The 26,465-nt window shown below is 47.8% G+C and overlaps 1 protein-coding gene across 4 annotated transcripts; it reads right to left on the reverse strand.

Annotated features, from left to right (window-relative positions):
• Positions 1-114: 114 nt before the first annotated feature.
• Positions 115-24,048, reverse strand: Zbtb5 (zinc finger and BTB domain containing 5). 4 transcript variants are annotated; one of them, XM_042271082.2, is made up of 3 exons: positions 23,901-24,048; positions 22,628-23,335; positions 115-4,389 (listed from the first exon to the last, which is right to left on the reverse strand). In XM_042271082.2, exon 3 carries the CDS (start codon positions 4,383-4,385, stop codon positions 2,373-2,375), a length of 2,013 nt encoding a protein of 670 aa, XP_042127016.1. In that variant the 5' UTR covers positions 4,386-4,389; positions 22,628-23,335; positions 23,901-24,048; the 3' UTR covers positions 115-2,372. The 4 variants fall into 4 exon arrangements, with proteins under 4 accessions (XP_042127016.1, XP_042127017.1, XP_076420232.1 ...); XM_042271083.2 differs by lacking the exon at positions 23,901-24,048 and adding an exon at positions 23,755-23,838; XM_076564117.1 differs by lacking the exon at positions 23,901-24,048 and adding an exon at positions 9,398-9,518 and having other exon boundaries at positions 22,628-22,750.
• Between the last annotated feature and the right edge of the window lie 2,417 nt (positions 24,049-26,465).

Below are 26,465 nucleotides of genomic sequence, written 5' to 3' on the forward strand. Positions count from 1 at the left end.
GTGGGATGGGAGTGTTCCCAGTGGAGGCTCACGGGTCTGAAGACCACCCAGCAGCAGGGCCAGTAGAGAAGCACTTCCCTGTTCTGTTTCCATCTAAGTAGAGGAGAACATGTATTTAGAGGCGTGACTATGACAAGTTTTTATTTCAAATCTGTTTTAACCAGCATTAGCACCAACAGGGTGCCTCTACACTTGACGCTGTCTCCAGAAGATTGTACATGATTATGCCGCCGGGCTAGAATTAAGGCTACAGAAATCAAAAGTCAGGTCCCCAGTACCAGTTAGAATCCCAGTAGAACTCGAGGTCACAGCAACCCAGGGTCTAGTTCCCCAGGGATCCTTGGAAATCTTTAAGTGCTACAGCATGTTGGAGGACACTGGCCTGCAAGCTTGCTTCACACGTAGAGACCGACTACGAGGTAGATGAGATTCCAGGTCCATCCAGCTGTGGAGAGGCAGGCTCCTCGTGTGCTAGGGACAGGCCCCAAGGCCAGTCCATCTGTATCCAAGCTGAGGTGAGGGGCAGACTCCAAACACTACATCCTTAACACAGGATGGCAGGGGACTGCCTCTCTGCTTGTGACACTGGCTCCTCACCCAGCAGGGCATCTCTGCTTCTCCATGCTGACCCACGACTCCCACTGGTCCCCACACCATGAAGGTGGACACAGACCCACCCCCATCATGTCTCAACAGGACTGATGACAAGAAGCCACACAGCAGTTTCTCAAGTGACCCTATTGCTTCCAATGGTGTCTCTCCCACACACCTGCTTAGGGGGGTCCAGATTTCCATTGGGCTTTTCTCCCTAGGAATCAGTTCAGATGCCATGCTTTCTCAGAACATGACAGGTCTATCCACAGATTCATGGTCACACTAGCTTAGAAGACGCACACTCATTTTTGTTTTAGGAAATACAGAAATACATAGCTTTCTACACTTAACTGAATTTCTCTGAACTATGCACAATGGTTTGGTATCTCTGATTTATGAAAGAAAACCATAATGAATGAAGTAATGTCCATGAATGAAGTAAACGAGCCTACAGGTACGCACAGGCCCATCCATGCTGCTCCCTGGGTGCATGCCGGGATGCAGCAGCCCTGACAGCAAGGCAGACGGAGGACACAAGAGATCCTGGACAGGGAACCGAATGCCTCCCCACGAGCCTTGGATGTTTCTGGTGAGTTCTGTGCTGTAGGCTGCTTAACTCTTCCAAAGCCTGGAAAACACTGAGTCATGGACACCACCACATTTAGGTTTAAATAACTAACCACCGAGTACTGTTAAGGAGGACACTGCTGACAGTGAGGGGTAGCTTTGAAAGCCTAGCAGAGCAGTAATAAACCATGGCTGCTGTGGTTAGTTCAGCTGGTTCCACCCGGAGAGATGTTCTATGGGGCTTGGGAGTAAGAAGTGACAGAGCAGCTGATCTCGGGTGGCTGTGCTATCCAGACTGAGCTGGCCTTGGCCATCTGGATGGAATGAAAGGCAAATACACCAGGAAAACTCACAAAACAGGACGCCGTATGGCCAGAATGAAGACGGACACTGGCTTCCTCCTGACTTAGAACAACTACAGCATCGGCAATACACTGGTTCAAACACTGCTAACACAGCACGTACAGAAACACCCACTGTCACTCCATACAGGTACACACTCCACTACAACACTGTTTTTAAGACTAGAAAAACAATTATTAAAACACCTACTCACAGAGATGATTCAGAAGTATATACTATACACCTGTTGTCCAAGGGCATGTTTACCTGGACCCAGTGCCAGCACCATCAGAGGGCAGTGTCTGTGACTGCAACTCAGGTTAAAACAAAACAAATACAGTACCTCCTGAGGCCTAGGACTAGCTCAGGAGACACTTTAAAGCATTTGTGGCAGACAGGCTTGCCCTCCAGGGCCTTTTTTTTCCCCCCCAGACAGCACCACGTGACCTGGTTACGCAGACGTATGTTTTGCATTTCTGTACAGGGTTGGAATACTCGAATCAGAGGATGTAGGAAACTTAATTAAACGCTTCCCAGGGCTTTAAAATAGTGTTACAATGTTTCCAGCTTCCCACTCTTACCATCAAGGACAAACTACTTTATGACTGCATTCCTCACCCCTGAGGAAGGCCTGGGTTCCAGCACTCGCTCACTTCCCCTGGTGCACACCTCACTCAGAAAGGCAGCACTGGACACGCCGCACCTCACAGTCCTCTGCTTACTACGGGCTGAAATTCCAAGAGCCTCCGGCCAGCTACGGCCTCCAGTCCCGAGCCTTAGCTGCCTGCCGAGAGCGACTTTCATCTATCTCAGTACAGCCCTTGCCCATGGACTGTCTGTCCCACACGGACTGTCCCCACGGAGAGCAGTCAGAGCAAGGTGCTGGGGAGGTTGCTGCTCTGCCAGCGCAGGCAGGTGGTCTTGGAGTGTTTGTACAGGTGGCTGGACTGGCTGAACCTCTTGCCGCACTTGAGGCAGGCGTAGGGCTTTTCCCCCGTGTGAACTCGGATGTGCTTCTTACAGTCTGTCAGAGTCAGGAAGGTCTTACAGCAGATTTTGCAGGCGTACTTTCGAGCCCCCTCTACAACCAAGACATTGTGCTCTGATAAGGCCTTCTTGCACTTTGACAAGACATCAGCAGATGCCCTGGTCAACTGCGGAGGGCCAGGCTGAGAAGGGTGGCCATTTTCAAATGAGGTGGCCCCGTTTATCATTAGCTGGGAACTGGCGGAGTTTTCAGGGATCTGGGAGCTCCTGACGGAAGTTACAACCGGCATTTTGGGAGCTATGCGGCGGTAGTAGGGAAAGTTACTGGCTCCTCCTCTTGGGGAAGCCATCATTGTCCTGGAGAAGGAAGAGTGGACACCCAAGCCAGACCTGGAAAAATCCATCCCAAATTGTTCTCCTTGGTAGCCTGAGGTCTGCACACATGGCAGGCCCATCACCTCCTGCATGGGCCTGGCAAAGTGGGAGTCTGCAGGCTCACTGAATGGGTTCTCCACATGGGAACCAGGGGCAGAGGAAGGCCCGCCTGCAGGCCCAGCCTCTGGACTCAGCAGGTAGGGGGCCTCGCCCTCCAGGCGGCAGTCACTGGTGGTGTTGGGGATGTTATCATCGGTGCTCTGACCGGCACTGAAGTTACTCCCCCTGCTCTTGTTGAGAAAATTTGAGATGCTGAAAGAGGTCTTGTGTTCTAGATTATTTGTGACTTCCAAAATGTGGATGTCCCCGACCCTGTCCGTACTGGACTGTGGATCTGAGAAACTCCGGTCGCTGCTCTCGGGGCTGAGGTCGATCTTCTCGGCACTGACCACCACTCCTTCCACTTCCACAGACTCGCTGCCCTCCGCTTGGGAGGTGACATCGCTCACTTCGTCCTGCGGCTCGGGAGAGCTCAGGGGCTCAGACTTGACCACCACTCTCATATGTTCCTTCTCCCCAAGGCCAACCTCAGGATTGTCACACTGGAAACCGCCTTTCTCGGCTACAGCTTCTTGGTCAAAACTGGTTTCAACCTGAGTTGCACGAGAGGCCATGGTGCCAGCACTGCCGTCTGACTGGCTGGGCACCTGGGCATCTTCTTGGGCACCGAAAGGCCGATCAAACAGCATAGCACTGTCCTCCTGGTTGTCAGCCATCCCATCAGGTTTAGGGTTATCCACAATTTTCAGAGAATCTGGGGAAAAGAATTCGTCCCGAGAATGAACTCCCGAAGGGCCGCTCTCCGGAGTAACATCTGAAATGGCAGATTCATCCATGGAGGATCGGAGGCGCTGCCGGGTCCGCTCCTCTACAGACTGCTTGCGCTTGTGGAGGCGTCTCATGGGGAAGGGTGTCCGCTGGTCCAGGTTGCTGCGCATGGATGAGCTCATGGGGGCTGGCGGCTCCTCGCCACTCTGGCTGGAACTGAGGGCTGAGCTCACAATGCTCAGTCCCAGCTGCTGCAGCATGAAAGAGCGCTGCATGCGAGCACTCTGCTCCTGAACACGCTCACCAGGGGGAGACATGGGCAGCGTCCTTGTTGTCAGGTAATGTTTACATGCCTTAACAACGGAGTTCAGATGCAGGTGAGAGGCTGCCAATAAGACATCCATAACGTTGCTCTCCCCCAGCATGAGGGTGGAGGTGTACATCATGTCAATCAGTGCAGCAAAGGCCTCTGCCGTCACCACCTCGCTATCCAGCTGGATCATGTTCATGCTTTGATCTCCCTCTGCCACGGAGAACAGAGCTCGGAAATGCGTGCTGCATGCCGCCAGCACGGAGCGGTGGGCTTTGAAATGCCTGTTCCCCACTACAATGACACAGTCACAGAGCTGGCCGTGAAGTCTCTGGTAGTTCAGCTGCTGGAAGATCTGCTCAAAATGACCAGGAAAATCCATTGTCCTAGAGAAAACACAGAGGAGAAAAGGGTTAAGACCCAACAAAGCTCAACTCAGAGCCAGTCCATAGAACGCAGTAAGAGAGGGGTGGGGCTGGCAAGATGGCTCAGCCAGTTAATGTTCCTGCTGACAAACTGAGTTCCATCCCTGAGTCCCAGAGAACCAACTCCTGAAAGCTGTGATCTGACTGCTAACCACACACCAGGCGACATGCACCTGTGCACGCACACAAAATAAAAATGTGATTTCAGACAACTTTAAAGCATGGCTGGCCACACTTGAAGCTTATAAAGCTTGTGATGTCTAATAATGGGCCTGCATGTAAGAACTTGTCAACTAAGGAGCAAAAATCAGTTCAGCTCCAGATCCATGTACTCACGAGATCCCTTACCCCTTCGTGTAACTTGTGCAGGACACTGAGGGTCTCTGTGAGAAGAGCCCAGTATATGTGGGAGGAAGCTTATTTGCCCCACTGAAATTTGTTAGCATTCAGCATTTCCTAGAACAGCGAATGCCAAGAGACTGCAGCAGCCTTAGCAACCTTGTGAAAAGGGCGAGTCAAGAGCAGAAAAGAACTCTAGCTATGGAGATGGTGGCCGACTTCACACATGCACTCCCTCCCGCATCCTGGGCTGCGGCCCTGAATCTAGCACCAAAGACACTGTCTTTTGGAGGCACTGTTGTTCTAAGGGTATGGAGCCAGGGCTGGAGAGATGCTCAGCAGTTAAGAGCACTGACTGCTCTTCCAGAGGACCCACTTCAATTCCCAGCACCCACATGGTGGCTCACACCCACTGTAACTCTAGTTCCAGGGGAATCTGATGACCTCTTCTGGCCTCTGGATATTTCACACACGGTACACAGATATATGTGGAGGCAAACACTCATACACATGAAATAAAAATAATACTTTTTTAAAAGGGGAAGAAAAAAATCAGGGCACAGGAAAAGTAAATGTAGGGTTTCTAATACTGACTTGGGGCTGAACTGGGATCCCAGTGTGTGTGACAGAAATGTAACCAAGTTCAATTGTGGTCACAGTGGCATAACTCACAAATGTGCTACAAGTGCATGGGTCACATGCTTAGTAAGATGTTTACAGTAATGCATTATAATGCAAGAGAGCCTAATAGATCGTACCTTAAAAAAGATAAAAAAGGGAGACCACAAATACGCTTGACCCAAAGCCATGTTTTCAGGAACCATAGGGCACCTACAAAACTAACCCAAATAACTGCTTCTAATATCATTTGTGTTTGATAAAATTACATATTTTTTTCTTTAGGTAGCATGTGTTATTTCTTTTTAAATGTAGTATTTTTAAAAGAGATGGAAATATTTACAGATAAAACAGTAAATTTGCTTCAAAAGTATTTATTTTCATATATTTGAAAGTTTTCAATAAAACTAGTTAAAAGAGAAAAAGAAGGATCCAGGTGCCTTTTAATGCCGAGTCTGGACCCAGGAAATATCTGCATACTTCCTAGGATTATCCGAAATAAGAACTTGCTTATTTTCACTTAAGAAATACTACATTTTCTAGGAACTTTGTAGCTCCCCTCCATTCCATGAATCACCTCTGACTAGAGCATGGGACCGCCCTCCCTGTGTGGTCACACCTGCAAGGTCAGGACAAAAATGAGGCACTTCTGTGCCCCTCTACGGGCTCTACAGCGGAAACAGAACAGGCTGGTTTTCCTCTCGGGAGAAACTTCTGGCTTCTAGGACAGGTGTTTGAATGAGTTCCCCGCTAAGCCCAGGGCAGGACAAGCACAGAACACACAGCTGGAGATAAGGAACCAGTAAGACAGGACTAACCTCAGGTAGGACAGACTAGGGACCGACAACTCTCAGGGGCTGCTCTGATAAGGAGAGGCTTCCAGAGGGACAAGCACTGGCTCCTGCCTCGGACGGGGAAGGGGGTGCTGGAGGCTTGCTGGGGAAGAGCTCTTCCAGGGCTGGGGAGAGCACCTGGAGCTCCAGCAGCGGAAGCTGAAGCTTTCAAGTCTGCACGGTCCCTCACCCCCACAGTGCCCACCTCTGCCCGCTCAGAGACTGAAGCCCAGCAGCCAGGCCCACACTCCCCAAGGAGACTGGAGTTTGTGTGTGTAGGGTAACCGAAATGCCCAATGAAATCCTTGAGTCCCATCTGACTTCCCCGTGGTAAAACACACTCATCTTCAAGGCTACCCATCCACTCGGCTCCCGGTCAGTCCAGGCTTCCCTCATACTATGAACCTGAAGGAACAGCACACACAGAGCAGAACTCCAGCGCGAACACAAAGCGCCAGTGCTGGAGAGCTGGCTCCCTGGTTCAGAGCACTGGGGCCTGGCTGCTCTTCAGAGGACACTCACACGTGGCAGTTACCACTGTCTGCAGCTCCAGCTCCAGGGATCTGATGCCCTTTTCCTGACTCTACTGACACTAGGCACACATGTGGTACACAGATATACATGGAGGCAAAATACTCATACACATAAAACGGAATAATGATGATGGTGACGGCAAGTGATAAGCAGAAGAGCATAGGGAAACATTTAGAACAAACATGATATGGGGAAAGCTGGGGTAAAAACAAAAAAAAAAAAAAAAAAACCACCTTTAATATCTCAAATAAGAAAGCAGAGAGCACATCCAGGAAATAAGTCTTTCTTTCTTGTTTTGGTTTTTGTTTTTGTTTTTTCAAGACAGGGTCTCTCTGTGCAGTCCTTGCCATCCTGGATCTCTCTCTGTAGACCAGGCTGGCCTCGAACTCAGAGATTCACCTGCCTCTGCCCTCGAGTGCTGGGGTTAAAGTTTGGGCCACCACTTGCCGGCTTTCTGCCTTTAATGATTTATTTATTGTTATCTTATGTGTGGGTGTTTTGCTGCATGTCTGTCTGTGGAACATGTGCGTGCCTGGTGCCTGTGGAGGCCAGAAGGCGGCACTGGACGGCCTGGAGCTGGAGTTGAAGATGGCTGTGAGGTTGTGGATGCTGGGAATTGAACGTGGCTCCTCTAGAAGAGCAACGAGTGCTTTAAGCACCGAGACATCTCTCCAGCTTCTACTCCCCACCCCCCCACACACACCCCTTTTAAATACACACAGGAGGAATGTTCTGGGAACAAGAAATTGTAACCTCAGCACTGGGGAGGCTGAAGCGGGGACACTGGGAGTTCAAAGCCAGCCTGTGGGTGAAGGGAGAGAAAGGAAAGAGGAAAGAGAGGGACAAGGGGGTGGGGAGAGAGGAAGGAAAAAGTACTGGAAATTCAGATGGCAAAACCGTAGAGTTAATAGAACTGGAAGAAAATCCCTGAGTGAATCTCTCAACACGACAGAGGGAACAGAACTGTACACCGCAGAGGAGGAGACTAGAGAAGCAGCCTACGTCCATTCCAGAAATTCAAAGACAGAGGAAATGACTTAGGGAATGAGTTAGGGCAGGGCAGGCAGTCAGAAGGGAAGGCAAGCCTTGCCACAAGCCTGAGGACCCGAATTCCATCCTGGAATTAGAGAAATGACAGCTCTAAGCTGTCCTCTGACTGTGCGTGCACAAACACACAAGCAATCAATCAGTGCTATAAAACCTTACATTAAAAAAAAAGAGGAGTCTGGGAGCCAGTGGGGGGCTCGTAATGACAGGTTTACAAAGAATTAGGAATAAAATTAGCATCAGACTCTTTCAAAGATAATTCCTTCAAAATTCTCCAGTAAAATTATTACCAACAGAGAATTCTACTCCTGGCCAATTAATCAATTATGATGGTAAACTAAGGCATTTTTAGAGAAGCAAGAACCCAAAGGGTATCTCTTACATTTCCTGTCTCAGGAAATTACTAAAGGATGTACTTAAGCAAGCTAGGAAAACAACAAACACACAAACAAACAACAAAGGAACAACAGGGAACCATTAGAGCCACCGCAGTACCCTGGCAGGAGAGAAGGCACTTAGTGAGGCACTTGTGACGTACTGAGACAACAGCCCCTGAGAACTCAGTTTCCCCAGGACTCTCATGCCGAGGAAGGGAGGAGGAGGACGGGTCAGAGATGAGCACAACCACACTCACACTCAGGGACTACGAATGCCTTCTGCTCACCCGGTTTAAACCTAACCCATGCCAGTGGCCCTAACATGGACTTGGAAGGTCACTGCACCTATCTGCTTCTCTCCCCACCATGGCCATGGTGAATACATCTCCTTTCCCTGCTTCTCACTATCACTATCCTCTTTAATGGCTTATTGGGGACAAGGGACAGAGCCTAGCTTGTTGGGACTGTGACCCTACAAATTTGGGTAGCCAACACAATGGCAGACAGAGAGAAGTCTGAAAACAGAGCTCAACACAGCAAGCCAGGTTGGTCAGCCGGAGCAGTTAAGTTGAAGTATTCTTCAGCTCTGATGTAGCTGAATGTCAAGAATTGAGGAGTTTCACCAACGTGAAGACATATCATTGAGGAAACAAGGTATGGGGGAGGGGCTGGAGAGCTGGCTCAGTGCTGAGATTATTTGCTGCTCTTCCAGAGGACCCAAATTCATTTCCAGCACCCACAGGGAAGAGCTCACAACTGCCTATAACTACAGCTCCAGGGAATCTGACCCCTTCTTCTGACCACTTAAGGCACACACACACACACACATATGCATAAAGTTTAAAAGTCAAGTCATTTACAAAAAGAAAAGGCAAGCATTTTTCAGGGAAAGGCAGCTGCTCAGTTGTAGTGCACTGTGTTACTCAGCTGTGGACAGTACTCCGTTGTCCTAATACGAACGCCAGCCATATCTGAGACAGTGGGAGAGGGAGGGAGGCAAAGTGCTGTGATAAAGGTCTCCCCTTAAGAAGGCCAACTGTCAGCCTGTCTCAAAAATACTGAAAAGATCTTCAGAAGTCAGTGATGGAAGGCGGCATAAACACCTGAACATGGGTTGCCTCTGAGGAGTAAAAATTTGGAGGAAAGGGGGGAGAACAAGGGACTACTGGTATTTTGTTTCATCGCTTAGTGGAAGCATGGGATTAAAAAGAACACACGCACATTATAATACTTATGCCTTTAATTCCAGCACTCAGCCAGCAGAAGTGGAAAGATTTCTTTGAACTGAGGCCAGACTGCTCTATGTGGTGAGTTCCAGGACAGCCAGGACTACATAGCAATCCTGTTTCAAAAACAAACAAACCAAAAACCCCATAAATATATACATACACAAAATTTAAAAATCATGGTTGATCCTTGACATTCTAAAGGTATGCAGCCTAAGATCATTGCAATCTCCAAATTCACCAACGCCACACAGTATTTCATGAGTTGCAAGTGGCGGCCACATGCCAAGAAGCTCACTTGCTCTGTACCCTGGTCTTCCCAAACAAGCCAAAGTTGACCAGATCACAGCAACTCCTAGTCCACAAAAACCAAAGGTCTATTGTAGCAACTGAGGGCACTGTACTTTGGTCTGCCTGGAAAGTAACTACTAGAACAGCAGAATTCCTCAGAACAGCAGTCTTAGCTATTCTTTACCTTATGATTCTGGGGGGGGGGGGCAGTGCAGAGGATGCCGGGTGTTCTGCTCTCCACTGTCCACAATGTTCCTCTGAAACTGCCCCTGGGTCTAGGCTGATGGCCAGCAAGCCCCAGCGATCCTCTCAGCTCAGTGCCAGGATTACAGGCACCAACGACAATGCCCAGGTTTTACACTGGTGACGGGATTTCAACTCAAGTCTTTATGCGTGTATGGCAGTCACTCTTATCTCCCACTCCTCTCCTCTTTTTCAACCTTTGATGACTTCCCAACAGCAAACTACACCCAAATACACATTTCCCATCTGTCACGCAGAACGGCAGTTACTGCAACAGACATCCCTACCTGCTCTATCGGGGTTCCCGTAGACTACCAAGTGGCAGGTGGTAGCTACCACACATCACCCCAGACCTGCACCCAAATCACAAGGGCCAAGAGATTAAGGCTTTGGGGAGATTAAATAAAATGTGACTACTGGGCCAGATGTAGTGGCACGCCCTTTAATCCCAGCACTTAGTGACAAAGGCACGCAGATCTCCATGAGTTGGAGGCCAGCCTGATATGCATAGTTTCAGACTAGCCAAGACTACACAGTGAGACCCTTTCTTAAAATATCAAAAACTAAACGAACAGTGTAATTACTGAGCACAGATAGGGAGCCCCTGCCTTCCAGAGTAAACTGATACAAGCTCAGAGCTGCATTCAGAACTAAGAGAAGGGGGAAAGCTGAACCTTTAAGAAAAGCAAGCAGCTTTCTCTCCCACTGCAGGGAACAGAGGCAGCGATGTGAGTCTCCAGAAGGACTGTAATGCAGGGACTGGCGGCGGTAGTTCCTCTCAAGGCCTGTGCTTGCAGACCTGCCAATCACTGTGCTGAGCACTATTTTTTTAATCTATGTGTATGGTCCTGTATGTGAGTGAGGGCACACCCCACAATGCACATGTGGAGGTCAGAGAGCACCTGAGTACTGGTCCTCACTTTCCATCATGAGGTCTCTTGTTCCCCATTCACGTGCCAGACCAGCTGGGATTCTCCTGGCTCCACCTCACATCCCAGCCTGCCACAGCACATCCCAGCCTGCCACAGGAGTGCTGGGCTTGTACACACACTACTGCCTCCAGCCTGAGCTGGTCCTGAGGATCTGAACGCAGGTCCTCAGGCCTGCGCAGCAGCATTTTACCCATGTAACCATCTCCCTAGTCCTGAGTACTTTCTAGTTACATTACTCCTAATCTCCCGCAACCCTGCAGGAAGTAATTACTACTTCTCAACTAAACTGTGTTTCAACTCAGGGTTTCTCGGTGTAACAACAGCCTTGGCTGATCCTGGAATTTGCTTTGTAGACCACGCTGGCCTCGACCTCACAGAGATCCACCTGCCTCTGCCTCCCGAGTGCTGGGATCAAAGGGTGTGCCACTCTGCCCGGCTTCAACCCAGACTTATAACGAAAGGATTCTATTCAGTGCCTTTTCAACAAGCAGCAGTCGTGAGAAAAACCTGCTCAATTTTAAAATGTCAGTAGAGTCTGGAAGAAAGCACCATTCTTCTGTAAAGGTCACTCACTAAAATGTCAAGGTCTAATGCCGAGCCTGCTTTCTACAGAGAACACACACACTGAACCCGTGACTCCAGGAGCATTCTTCTGGAGAAAATTTCCCATGATCCACAGACCTTTAACAAGAGGCTACTGAAGCAGCTGAAATGACCCAAGACAAGGGTTTAAATAGTGGAAGATAGGAAAACGGTGCATCCTTTTTTTAAAAATGCCAGATTTGGTAGCACACCTTTACTCCCAGCACGTGGGAAGCTGAGTCAAGCAAGAGACAGGGCTATAGAGATTGAGAGAGAGATTGAGAGAGATTGAGAGAGATTGAGAGAGAGAGAGAGAGAGAGAGAGAGAGAGAGAGAGAGAGAGAGAGAGAGAGAGAGAGAGAGAGAGGAGAGAGAAAGGAAGAAAAGAACTGGTCTCCTTATGTAGCCCCAGACAGGCCTCAAATGCTGTCTTCTACATCAGCCTCTTTAAAAAAAACTACAAGACCTAACAGAAGTGCAGATGGGTTGGGCTTTAGGTCAATGGCATAACACTTCAAGCTCAAGGTTCTGGTTTCATTCTCAGTCCCCAGCACCAGACAGGGGATGGGACGACAAAAATCATACCACAGACATGCAAAGGCACTAAAACCCAGATACTGAGACGTTCTGGGCAGGTGACTGAGCAGCACCTTGTGCTGCAGGTTGTCAACCTGACACAAACTGAGGTCACCTGAAGAAGGGACCTCAACTGAGGACTTGCCTCCATCAGACTGGGCTGTGAGCATATCTGTGAGGCATTTTAAACAAGTATTTCTTTTTTGAGATTACAATATAATTACATCATTTTGCCCCCTAAACCCTTCCATATATCCCTCCTCTCTCTCTCTCAAATTCATGGTGCCTTTTACTCATTAATTGTTGTTACATATACATATGTACATGTATATATGTATGTGTGTTACACACGTGCATATATGTGTGTTTGTGTATGTGTGTGTGTATACATACACAAATACAACCTGCTCAGTCTATTACTTGTATGTTTTCCGAGTTGACCACTTGGTACTGGACAACCAATTTGCTGTGCTCTTCCCAGGGGAAGGCTATTTTTCCCATTCCCAGCATTCCTCAGTTGCCTGTAATTCTTTGTGTAGGACTGAGGTCTTAGCATGTCTGTTGTTGTCTTTGTTCAGGTCAGGCTTAGGCAGTCATGTTAGTGAGAATTTATGAATGTAGCTTCTGACATTCCTAGGAGTCACAATCTCACTGCCAGTTCCCTGTCCTCTGGCTCTTACAATCTTTCTGCCCTGGCAATTCTTGAATGATTGATGTGGGAGGGTCCAGCCCACTGTGGTGGTGCCACCCTATCCTGATAATCTTGAGTTGTGTAAGATACCAGGCCGAGCAAGCCATAGAGGAAGCTAGTAAGCAGTGTCCCTTCAGGCCTCTGCTTCAGATCCTGCCTGCTTCCCTCTGATGGAGTGTAAAGTGAAGCTGAAATAAACCCTTGCCTTCCCCAAGCTGTTTTTGGTCATGTTTTTTATCACAGCACCTATTCAAGACACGTACACATACACACGTACGTACGTACGTGTACACACACACACACACACACACACACACACACACACACACACACACATATGCGGGGGGGGGGGGGGAGAGGGAGGGAGGGAGAATAAGTAAAATATATAATTTAAAAATTAAAATACTTGTTCTTATTTCCTGAGGTTTGTATTTTCCCTGTAAAGCTTTGTGACTGTTCTCTAGCAACATCCTACATAAGTACAACTTAACAACAATAACAACTAGATATTATTATTATTTTTCAGACACTAGTACATCACCCACAGGCCAGACAAAAGTACACGCAAGAATGGACCCCAGGGCTGCTGAGACAGTTCTGTGGGTGAAGTGCAGGACGCCCAGCCTAACAAGCTGATTGAGTCCCAGAACCCTGTAGTAGGAGAAAAGTGACGACTGCCCACTGACCTCTGACCTCCACATACGTGCTGTGGCAGACATAGCCTACACACATGCACATACAAAAAAAAAATGTAGAAAATGTTTTAAGACTCCAGAAACTGGGGTGGTGACTAAATAGACAATTGTGCCTGCTGTGAGCATGAGAACCTGGGTTTCAATCCCAGCACTACGTAAGAAGGCAGGGCTGCTCATGACTAACCCAGCATCGAGGAGCAGAAGACAGGAGGGTCCCAAGGGTTTTCCTGCCAGTCAGCCTAGCTGAACAGCAAGATTCCAGTTCAGTGAAAGATCCGTCTCAGAGCAGCAGGACAGAATGAAACCTGCCATCTTCCTTGACTGACTTCCATGTGCACGCACTTGCACGTACACACAGTGCCTTTCACATGGGCTTGGCCCAAGAGTCACTTTTATACCGTTGGTTATACCGTTGGTTTTATACCGTTGGTTAAATCTGGTCACAAAGGGTTTTCCAAGCACCAACTCCTTAACATCTGTCATTCCACCCACTCACAACGTGGGATCAGATTGGATCAACCAGAGTAGATCTTATCCCAGTGAAGAGGGGAGACCATCCAGGCACAAGTGAGACCAAGCCACCTGATGGCTCATCAGTGATGTCTTCAGAGAACACTGTTCTGAGGCAAGAGGGGAAATGACCAGAATAAAATGAACTCCCTCTGGGCATGGAGGTGCTTGCCAGCAATCCCAGCACAACAGGAAAACTGTGGACTTGAAGCCAGCCAGTGCTTCGCATGGAGGCCCTTTCATCTCATCTGTCCCAGCGCTTCCAAAAGTAAGTGAGCCAAGGGCTTATAGAGAGCTGGTCCTTAGGTACTGTTCCCTGACTGAGTGTCCTCTAGTGGCTCCCTCTTGTATTCTGTTCATGGTCTGTCTCAGACACCATGCAGGAACTCTCACACCAAATCCAGCACATCACTCCAAACCCTCAAGATTGAGGTCTAAAAGCAAAGCGTGGGAACTGGAACCATTCTGGTAGAGAGGAGATTCTCAGAGTGCCACCCCTAGACAAAGAACTACAGACAATTAATGACCGCTGAAGAGAGGGAGAATTAGTCTCTCCCAGGGAACCAGGCAACAAAATCATGTAGACAAAATAAGGTCAACCCAAGAATGGCACTCGTAGCTTAATTTGTATTCCATGTTCTTCACAAACTAGTTAGCTGAAGTAAGGCAATGCATGCAGCAGATTCTCTGTCACAGTGGCTGGCCACACGTAGATCTCTAATCCCACATACAATGTCATTTAACACCAACCAAGAATAGGGTCTCTTTCCACCCCTCGAAGCCAGCTGAGTCTCTATGGGAAAAATTACACTATGTGACTTGCGGGTAGGCCATAAAAAGGCTCTTAGCCAGGTGGTGGTAGTGCACGCCTTTAATCCCAGCACTCAGGAGGCAGAGCCAGGCAGATCTCTGTGAGTTCAAGGCTACAGAGTGAGATCCAGGATAGCCAGGGCTGTTATACAGAAAAACCCTGTCTCGAAAACAAACAACAAAGAAAGGTAGCTCTTGCCTCTTCTTTTTGGCTTACTCCTGGAACCCAGCTACCAACTGTGGGGGAGCCTAGTTGAAGGTCAGCTGACCGAATCCTTCTGGAGACATAAGCTTGACTTCAAGAAGACTTCAGCCTCAGCAACTGGCTGACTCTGACAATGAAAACTCCAAGGATCGTCTTGAGCCTACTCACCCTCCCAAACTGTAAGACCTAACTGAATGAAGTTCTGAGGTGAGTGTCCCAATGGGAGGAAACCTGTTAACAAATCAGCGGTCAAAGTATCTCTAAAGGGCTCTTTTGGTCTGTCTGTCTGTCTGTCTGTCTACTATGTCTTTGGAGGACATTCTTTTTCATGTTTTGTTTTTGAGATAGTCTAATATAGCTGGCTTCAAACTTACTATGCAACCAAAAATTACCTTTTTTCCTCTGTGTGTGTGTGTGTGTGTGTGTGTGTGTGTGTGTGTGTGTGTGTGTGTGTTAGGTGTATGCGTTCGGGGGCTGAATGTGCCTGTGTGGGCGCTCTCTGGAGGTCAAAGAAGCTCTATCGATCTCTTTCCAATTCCTTTTGTGACAGGGTTGCTCACTGAACATGGAGCTAGGTTCTTACCAACTCCAGAGGGCCTTGTCTCCACCACAATGCATGTTCACCACATGACTACAGCTGGCTTTTTAGGAGAGAGCTTTTGTGGTGTGAACTCAGGTCATGGTTCTGGGTCTTGAACTCAGGTTCCTATGCTTGCAGAGAAAGCACTCTTACCTGCTGAGCTATCTCCTTAAGCCAAAAATGACCTTGAACTTGTGACGCTCCTGCCTCTACCCCAGACAGCTGGGATTAGGTATATAGTGTTAGGATTCATAGCCAGGGCTTTGTGGTTGCTAGGTAAGCACTCTACTAACTGAGCCACATCCTAGCCCCTTCCAACCCCTTCTTGATCCATGTAGTAAAGGTCATACTGCCCAAGCTCTGACAGATGATGTAGGGTGGCCTGGCCAACATGATACCCACTGCACTAATCACCAACATTGTTTCAGAGGAGAGTTATATGACCCAAGCCATGCTAGTTAGTCTGCTCTATGAACTTTTGATTGATGCTATCAAGGAGATACTGTTTGTACCCAGCCAGGTCACTGTGAGGTGAGGGGGAGAGAAGGAGAATATAATCCATGAGGGAGATTTGAATCTATCATTGAGGGTGGCCATTTTTACCAATGCAAGAGGAAGCACTGTTCAAAGAAGATACCCTGAAGATATCAAGACCCCAAGATCCAATCATGACTAAAGCTAATATACAGAACTTCTTGGTTTCAGGAGCCAATAAATTCTCCTCTTACCTTAACCTCTGTGTTTTTCTATTACTATAATGAAATATACAGTCTCTATATAAAACCCCTCTGGTAAAAGCTCTGCCAGCATCCCACCTCATGACAGGTAGCATCACAATCTGTAAGAAGAAAGGAAGAGGAAGAGATCACAGGAAACCAAAGAGCCCCGAATCTTAACATCACTCCTCTAGAGACCAAGCTTCTAACACGTGACTCTTTAGACAACACATTTAAGCCACAACCAAACCATAGCACCTGGCTTATGTTGGATCCTTGCTATGAAATCAAAGATGAGGTTCAAATTACATCTCCCAGAATAATCCAAGTAACAGCTATCTTAAAACAGTTTTTTTGGGGGGAGGGGGCTGCAGAGATGGCGCAGCAGTTAAGATAACTAGCTGTTCTTCCATAAGACTCCAATTTGATTCCCAGCACCCACAAGGCAGCTAACAAGCATCAATAACTCCAGTTCCAGAGATCCAACATCCTGGGAACCAGGCACATATATGGTACACAGATATACATGCAGGTAAAACAGCTATACATATGAAATAGAAATAAATAAATATTACAAGACTCTTTTTGGAACCAGGCACAATGGAGCACATCTGTAATCTCAACACTCAGAAGATGAGACACACAGACTCCAAGTTTGATGTTAGTATAGGCTACAAAATGAGTTTCAGAGCAGCCCAGTCTACATAGCAAGGCATGAGCCACAAACCGGCTCAATAATAATATGACCAAAACTTTTCAGATAAAAGATATTCTTAAAATTCCCTTAGTTTAGCTGGGCAGTGGTGGTGCACGCCTTCAGTCCCAGCACTTGGGAGGTAGAGGCAGGCGGATCTCTGTGAGTCATCCCTCCTGCATGAGCCTGTGTAGAACAGAGAGGACATCTTCCTGGGGTCAGTACTCGCCTTCCGTGGGTGGGGTCCAGCGGTGGAATCAGTTCACTAGGTCTAATCAGCTCCTAGTCAGGCCCAGCGGAGTGGTGGACCACCCAGCCACTGCTCCGACTGCCTGGACAGCAAAGCAGAAGCAGGGAAGGCTGCAACTCGGTGCACCTGGGGACCAGAGCTGCCCGCATCACTGACGTCATCTCTCCAGCTGTACTCGTGGTGTCTCGGGAACTAGACAGAGCCTGTCACCAACTAGAGAGTCCGGCTGAGAAGGCAGCTCAGGTCCAAGCCTTTCTTATCACTTTGCCACCTTGTTTTCCAGAATCCTTGGGTAAACCAACCTGAAACTTCGTAAATGAGTTTGAGTGAAATGTCATCAGTTCCTCAGTTATAATCCTAGCACAAATTCAAATGTTTTTTTTCCCTAAAACAGCTGAGAACAGGGACTGTTCCCTGCAACTCCATAGCGACTGATATTAATATAATGACAAGTCTTTTGAATGAACTCTGGCTGTATCTAAATGAGACAATCAGCCTAACTCCTCAATAATCAGTTTTCTGACATCAACAACTAAGTCTAAAGTCAGCCAAACCAGAGAACGAAAATGTCTCCAAACATGCCAAAGAAAGACCAAAGCCTATGCGTACAAGAGCTCCGCACAGGAAAGTCCCTCGAGCCCTCAGCCTGTCTTTTTAAATCAAATGTAGGTGTTTCTTCTTCCCTGACTATGGGCGAGGGCAACTCCAGAATGAGGGCAGGGGTGGGGGGGTGGCTGCCTGACTGAGGTACCCTGACAGCTGCCCAAGAGACAAGGAGAGAGGAGAGCACAGAGCCATGCTGTGCAGGGTTATACAGCTCATAAATATACATACACATACATATATATATACACACATACACACACACACACACACACACACACACACACACACACACACACACACACACACACGTGAGCCCAGCGGTCTCAACAGCACATGGAGGTACACGTACGTCTAGTATATAAATCCACCCAGCTAATGCTCTGTGTGTGTTTACATGTTCCAGTGGGTTTTATTCCTCAGGAGCCAGTCACCTGTTTTATGAGACAGGGTCTCTCACTTGGCCTGGAGCTAGAATTAGGCTAGGCTGGCTAGCCAGTGACCCCCAACTGTCTCCACCTCCCCAGTGCTGGATTGTAGCCATGGCTACTATACTAGCTTTCATTTGTAATGTGAGTTCTGGGGATCAAACCCAGTCCCAACACTTGAACGGCGAGCACTTTACAGACTGAGCTAGCTCCCTAGTACTGATGCTTTTAGTGCTTAACTTGTTCAGGGTGAAATGCTGTACAACACAGATTTATACGGCAGAGTGCTACAGTCACAGGTGATTAGTGGACATGAGACACACATAACTGAGCATTTTACAAAGTGGAAAGCAGTGTGTGTGACAGGTGAAATGTGGAAAACACAAAGGTTATCTCCAATTTCTCACAACACGGACAATGAAGCTAGGTCTTGGTATCAATTTGTATAGTCAGATACAAGTATGTTACCTTAAAAAATAAGAATAAAGGTTCGATTCCTAGCACCCACATGGTGGCTCAAAATTGTAACTCAAATTCCAGGAGATCTAATACCCTCTTCTGGCCTCCTCACACATGTGGCACATAGACGTAAGTACAGGCAAAACAGCCACATGTATAAAATAAAAAGAATTCTAAACTACTACTAAGAAGAAGTAAGGGCTGGAGAGATGGCTCAGCAGTCACCAGCACTGGCTGCTCCTCCAGAGGACCTGGGTTAGGTTCCCAGCACCCACATGGTAGCTCACAATCACCTGTAAATCCAACCCCAGAGGATCCAACTTCTCCCTCCCTAGGCACTGCTCTAATACGGTGCACAGACAAACATGTAGGCAAAAACACCATACACGCCAAATAAAAATAAAGGTTAAAAAAAGAATCAATTAAAAGTAAAGTAACTGCAGTGGCAAACACTTATAATCACAGCACACAGCAGACGGAGGCAGGAAGCTAAGAAGTTTAAGGTCATTCTCTAATACATGAGGCCAACTTGGACTCCACGGGATCCTGCCTCAAAAGGGGGAAGGGAGGAGGCAAGATGAATCTGCAGGTAAAGCACCTGGTGTGTGAGCTGGACAATCAGAGTTCAACTCCTGGAACCCACATAAAAGTGGAGGGAGAGAAGACTCTTGAAAGTTACTTCTGTCCTCCACACCCGCACAACAGGGTGCCCATGTACACACAGATAGCTTTCATTGCAGTTTATTCCTAACAGAGAATTACTTCTTGCTGGGCACTATGGCATCCACCTATAATTGTAGTACTCACAAGGCAGAGAGGCCCGAGGCTGGCAACAAGATTAAGACCAACTTGATCTACACAGCAAGTTCAGGCTACCCAGAACTACGGAGAGACCTCGTCTCAAAATAAGGAAGGAGGAAGTAAAGGGAGGGATTTTGGTTTTTTGAGACAGGTTTCTCTGTGTAGCCCTGGCTGTCCTGGAACTCACTCTGTAGCCCAGGCTGGCCTCAAACCCAGAGATCAGCCTGCCTCTGCCTCCCCAGTGCTGGGATTAAAGGTGTGCGCCACCACACTGGTCTGGAATTTTATTTCTTGGCGGGGGGGGGGGGGGGGGGGGGGGGGGGGGGGGTTCTTAAGAAGAAAGCAATGCCTAAGCGTCGGGGACACTGATATCTGTAGTACTCACGAACAGCCCAATCAGGCCTAACTGAGTCCATTCTGGCCCTCTCTAACTTCTGTCTTAACTTTTATTCTGTGGTTACTTTGGATTCTAGGAATAAGACGACAGATGAAAAACCATCTTTAGAACAGGGAAGGGGAACTAACCCCATCAATGCTAATCTGGCAGAAAAACATCTTTCCATGATGAGATCAGCCCCAGATGGGAGCAAATTACCCCAAGATGGGAATGGGGTCACTGGCCCAACCAAGATGACCTGCTCTATAGGCTTAGCAAACCTTCGGTCTCAGCCCATTCCCCTTTCCTACAAAATCTCAAGTTCTTGTCAGCTGATACAAGACAGACCTGAGATTACCAAACCTGTGCCCCCCCAATGTGATCACACTGGTTACAGCTGCTTTCCCACCCTGCACCAATGCTGTCTTTGATTGGCATGGTGGGACAGTGGCTGAAACTAGCCCACTGGGACTCCTAGAGGACCTTTGCCCTAAAGAAAGATAATGAATGGTTGATTATAAATTATGACTGAATAATTAAGATGTACTGAAAAATCAATTATACCATGTTAACAATATCATATACGGGAAAAACAGGAAGCAAATCATTTCTAATCATTTTCAATTTAAGAAGTTGACTATAAAGGATTTGTAAACCCATTTATTGAGTATAAAAAAGCAACAGATTATCGTGTATAATTTCCAAAAAGCACACCACCATTTAATCATTCATTAAAGTTTGTAAAACAAACAGTTTGTTAATTTCCATTTACATAAGGAAGAACGCCGTTCCTAATAAGCTCTTCTTAGTAACAAATTTCCTAAGAGCACAAAGGCAAATTTGTAAAATTCACTGATTACAATTACAATGAACTAATTGAGGACAGGTCTTTTAATTGCCCCTCATTTTATTAAGTCTAAAATGTCAGTGTTATAAACTGCATTATTTTGTGTAACACAAGAAGAGAAGAAAAGAAAGCTGTTGATTATCTTCTTTGTTTTTTGAGACAGGGTCTCCTGCCCAGTGTCCAGAGTGCTGGAACTGAAGGTGTAAGCCATCATACCTGACTAAACATTATCAATTAAGCTGTAACACGCTTACTTAAGCTATCCTATCTTCAAAGAAAGTAAAATGTAATAAAACTAGTTTCAGGGCTGGAGAGAGAGATGGCTCAGTGGTTAAGAGCATTGGCTGTTCTTCCAGAGGACCCAGGTTCAGGTCCCAGCACCCACATGGCAGCTCACAACTGTCTGTCACTCCAATTTCAGGGGGTCCAACACCTTCATACAGACATACATGCAGGGAAAACACCAATGCACATATAGTAAAAATAAATGAATTATTTTTTAAAAAACTAGTTCTAGAAATGAGGAACTACTGGAACCATAACATATTCCAGTGTATTAAGAATATTCCAGTATATTAGGAGATCAAAAGCATCTATAGATAAAATAGGCTTGACTATTAAGAACCTACCATCTCCTCTGTGTCACAAACACGTCAGTGCTCCAACATAATTTCTATTTAAGCAAGTAACAAAAGCTTTTGAAAGAATTTCACTTATTTTTATTTTTATTTATTTATTTTTTTAAGATTTATTTATTTACTATGTGTACAGAAGAGGGCGCCAGATCTCATTACAGATGGTTGTGAGCCACCAAGTGGGTGCTGGGAATTGAACTCAGGACCTCTGGAAGAGCAGCTGATGCTCTTAACCTCTGAGCCATCTCTCCAGCCCTATTTTTATTTTATAAGCATGGTGTTTTGCCCACCAAGTATGTCTGTGCATAAGGAGGCCCGAAGAGGGCACTGGATCCCTTGGGACTGCAGTTTCAAATGTGAGCCGACATGTGGGTGCTGAGATCAAACACTGGTCCTCTGGAAGAGCAGGCAGTGCTCTTAACTGCTGAGCCATCTCTCCAGTTCCCATATTAAAAACTTTTTAGAAAACACAGAATGATAATAAATAAAATCAAAGGCACCCCCAGGAAACTGTAAAGAGCAAGGGTTTTCTCAGAAACATCTGGTCTTGAGCATAAGAAGTTCACCTCAGACAGACAAAAGATGCAGTGTATAGTTACATTCCATCTCACCTGTACACTGAGGAAGTCAGCCTCCAGCAGACAACATCCCTGTTTAATAAACGGGAGGTACACTAGGAGAAAAACCATGTGCTCAAAACAGATGGGGGTAAAACGTATTTACAGTTCGAAAAGTTAGCTGAGGTGAAAGCTGACACGGAACCTGTATTTTGGACTCTTTGTCTCCTTTCTTAGGAAAACTGGAGGCAGACTCAAGATTCTGTCAGCAGCACAGCACCTTCTGCCGCTCTCACTGGACACAGGGTATTTTAAGTCTCGGATATAACTAATGCTAAGAGCGTTAAATACTAACACACAGGCATTTTGCTGTTCAAACAATGTTTTAAATCCTTCCACTTGGATCGCCTCCAACAGTCTCTTCTGAACACACTGACCCCTAAAATTAGGAAAATGCCCCATCTATAAAACGCTTTCCCCAAAATCTCACTACTCATCAATTCAGCAAAATTCTGCCGGAGACACATTAATTACCCAGAATAAAAATGGCCAGCACCCCCAACAAACAGAAAGTTTTGCTTTCACACAACTTTTAGGGAGAAAACAAAAAACAAAAACAAAAATCTTCAGAAAACAGACTGTTCAAAAAAAAGCAAATCTTCAGAAAACAGACTGTTCAAAAAGTCTTGGTTCATTTAGCTAAACCCGAGATCCCAGAATGAGTTCTCAATCTGTTAACCTTACCTGGCAGGTCACCAAGTCTGCAGCAGTGGCCAGGTCCGTCCGTCCGTCCGTCTGTCTGTCTTCTCAAGCTTGCTGAGGTTTCCAAAGGGAGCAGTGGAAGGCCTCCCTTTACCCTAACTTTTCTCTAACACTCTCTCCTTTGCCCATCTACCCTCTCCCCTCGCCACAACTGTAGCTTACTGCCAACCACAAGACTTTTGGTCACATGAAAACAAAAACATCTAGTAAAACCATGACGTGCCCGGTCCACCTTTTAAAACCATGTAAAGCACATCATCTCATACAAAGACAAACCACGAATGGTTAAGGCACAGTATTCTCTCAACGTCTTACTTCAACTCAACATTACAAGAACACATTTTGGAAATATTTTTGTTTCAAACCTTGAAAGAGACGAGTTTGCTTTATTATTTTAAATTAACAAGACTCAGAGCACACGACCTCGCTGAGTCTTTAACCTAAAAATTTCCTCCAAATTAAATAACCAAAATGTGGCTCCTACAGTATCCTCCACTATGCTGGGGCAGAGACTGATCATAGTGAGTGGCACTTCAGGAAAACAAACAAAACAAAAACCCTAACCTCCAAGCCCCCTTACCCCACTGCCTTATTTCTACTGTTGTTTATGTGCAAAGCAGTCGGTCCCCACGGGGAGAAGATGGGACGGCTGTCTCGTACCACCGCATCCCACAGCTCCTCGCACGAAGCCTGGAAGAAGTGGGCATTCAATAAATGCCTACTAAACACTTTTGTCTAACAAGTTGGGGCATTCCCAAACGCTGACTCCACCCCTGTCGTCGGCTCCCGAATCCAGACCGCTTGTGGCCTTGCTCCGATGAAACGAAACCTCACCGTTCAGAAGGAGCCAGGACAGGGGCAAGAGGGCCACTCGCCTCCATCCCGCAGGGCAGCCGCTCCCCGGCTCATCCTGTCAGGATGCAGATCGGGAACCCGTTCCCCCCCACAGCATCCCGGGAGGCTCCATCTCCAGCGGGAGATCTGCAGGGCACCAGCCCCTGCCTGCCCCACCCCGCATAGACAGCCGGGCGTCGGGACACAGGGGACGCCTGCGCACAAGAACCCGGCTCCCACCCGCCTGGCCCCTCCGAGGAGAAGGGTAACAATACCCCTCAGCAGCGAGACCGGGTGGACCAGCGGCACCGGTACCGTGTCTGCGCGCTCCCCGAGCCTCGGCGCGCTCCCGGGGCTCAACCGCCTACACGCGAGCGCGCCGCGCGAGCCAAGGCCACTCCAGCTGCTAGGGTCGCCTCACCTGAGCCGGGCTCCGCCCCCCTTCTCCGCGCAGGAGGAGGCGGTGACCCTCCTCCGCTCGGACCGACCCTGGGGAAGGAGGCGGGAAGGTCCAGACGGGCTTCCCCGGCTGTGACTTCCGCCCGCCCCGCCCCCCAGCCCGCCCCGCCCCCCGCTCCCGGCTCCTTCGGCCCGTTCGCGCGGTTGTTTGCGAACCCGGCGGCGGCCAACGGTAAGCGGATGTGAGGTGCGCATATCCCCGCCCTCCTGAACCGCCCATGGCCAATCAGCAGGAGGGAGGGCGGTGCCACGGCAAGGGAGGGGCGTCCTGAAAATCTGACCAATCCGCGGTCCCAAGAAGGGGGCTGTGTTTACTACCGAAGCATCCGTGAGCGCTCCGACCAATCACAGTTTGCCTTACAGCGTGTAAAATTGTTCTCAAAGGCCTTCGAAGGCGGGATTTATCACTAAGCAACAGCGGGTTTGAACTGTAGCAAAAAGCGACTTTGGGTCACACCCAATCGAAATCCACCATGGATAGGAAAGCTAGGGTTTTCCGTCTAGTTGAGCCAATCGCGATGAAGACTGCCAGTCCTGTGTCCCTCCATTGGCCGGTGCTGACAGCTTTCCCACCTTAGTCCGGCAGTGACCCGGCGTCTGAAGCTGGTCCCCACCGGGGACTAACTCACGCAGCGCCCCGAAGGTAGTTCCCAACTTGTAGATTTGGGAGAAGAGAAAAACGAAATCCCAAGAAGCCGTTTGAATCGAATGGAACCCAAATGCAAGCTTCACAATGAGTAGGAAACGCTGCCCGTCTGATGGGAGTTGGGCGGGTCGTCGCCCACGTCTCATCTCGGTTGCTGGGACGTCCTGGCATAGCCACGGGCCGGTCCCAACTCCAAGTGCGACGCTTGCCCAGCACGGCTCCAGAACCAAGTTTACAGTCGCCACCACCTTAAAACTGAAGAAGGGCTCAGTCCTCCTAGCAATGCCGCAAGAGTCTGCAAGACCGGGTGGGGAAGGGGAAGGCCCAGCGGCCACCCCGGCCTCCCGGTGGCCGCCCTCTCGGGTCACTGTCCCGCAGCTCTGTGCTAAAGACAAAGACAGGCTGGCGAGTGCCGCCGGGCTGTGAGCAGGGTGACCGCAGGAGGCGGCACGGGCTTCTAAATGCACCTTCAGAACCGTCCAGGACCATGTCTGGCGAGTCCCTTTCGACGTTACCGCCTGGAAGTGTCAGCCTGTGGGTTTCTTTCTTTAAGGCCTTGATAAAATATGGGCAATTCTTGACATTTTATGTTCTCATACAGGTACACCATCGAGCAGTACAAGATAGGTAGTCTAGATTGCTTTTCTGATGCTTTGATAAAACACTGACCAAAAGCGTCCCGGAGAAAGAAAGGCTTTATTTGACTTACACTCCTAGATCCTCATCTTTGCAGGAGGCCGTAGAAGGAACTCAAGCAGAAACCATAGACTCATGCTGCTTCCCGGCTTAGGCTCAGCTATCTTTCTTGTGCAGCTCAGTACCGCCTGCTTAGGGATGGTAAGGCCCACAGCGGGTGGGGCCTACTAAATCAGTTAGCAAGCAAACTTAGACCATGCTAGACAGGCTGGCCCACAGTCTAATCTGATGTAGACTCTTCTTCAATTCGGGTTCCCCACTCCCAAGTGACCACAATAGAAACTAACTAGGACAATATGGAATTGTGACAATAAACCAGGCACTAATGACAAAGCCTTTTGAATATGTGGATCTTAACGTAATTCTGTAACCTAGAAAATATTTCATATCATCCAATTGGTTTAAAAAAAAACTTGTAAATCAGGTCATTTCCTTTTATCATTAATGCTCTCTTTGAAGAAAGGTCTCAAAATGTAAACTATACATTCTCTTCTTGCCAATGATTTCTTTCTAAAAACACATGCAACTGAAAAATAGAAAATGTGGAAAGTACAGATGAAAGAGAAAGAAAGACACAATCTAAATGTTCGTACAAGGGCTTTAAAATATTGGCATATACATACAATGCCTTCCTCTTCACTGGTGAACCCATATACACGCAAAATAAAACCAGCTTGGTGTGTGGTTTTACATCCCCTTTAACAAACACGGCACTCTGGAAGCAGGGGCAAGTGAAGCAGAAGTCTGAGGCCTTCTTGGACTACAGAGCGAGATTTTTCTCTCAAAAAACCAAGGGTCACCTGGGGGGTTTAACTCAGTAGTAGAATGTTGCCTAACATGTGCTTGGGTCTGTCTCTAGCACCCCAAAAATAAATAAGACGAATAACCTGCACTGGGGGCTGGGGGTGGAACTTGTATAGCTCAGTGGTAGAAAACCTTCAGTCCTGGCTCTCTGGAGGCGGAGGCAGAGGCAAGTGATCTCTGTGTTCCGGGCTAGCCTAGGTTACATAGTGAATTCCAGGCCAGCCAGGTGTACGAAGTGAGTCTCTATCTCAAAAGAAGATACTTTCAAAAACAGGCTGGGCATGTACTGAGAGTGGTAGAACACTTGCCTAGCTGGATGAGGCCCCAGGTTCAATGCTTCCACTGGGGAGGGGGGGTCCACAGAAAACACAACACAGAGAT

This window comes from Peromyscus maniculatus, chromosome 2 (genome assembly GCF_049852395.1).
Source record: "Peromyscus maniculatus bairdii isolate BWxNUB_F1_BW_parent chromosome 2, HU_Pman_BW_mat_3.1, whole genome shotgun sequence".
In the NCBI taxonomy this organism is placed as follows: Eukaryota; Metazoa; Chordata; class Mammalia; order Rodentia; family Cricetidae; genus Peromyscus; species Peromyscus maniculatus.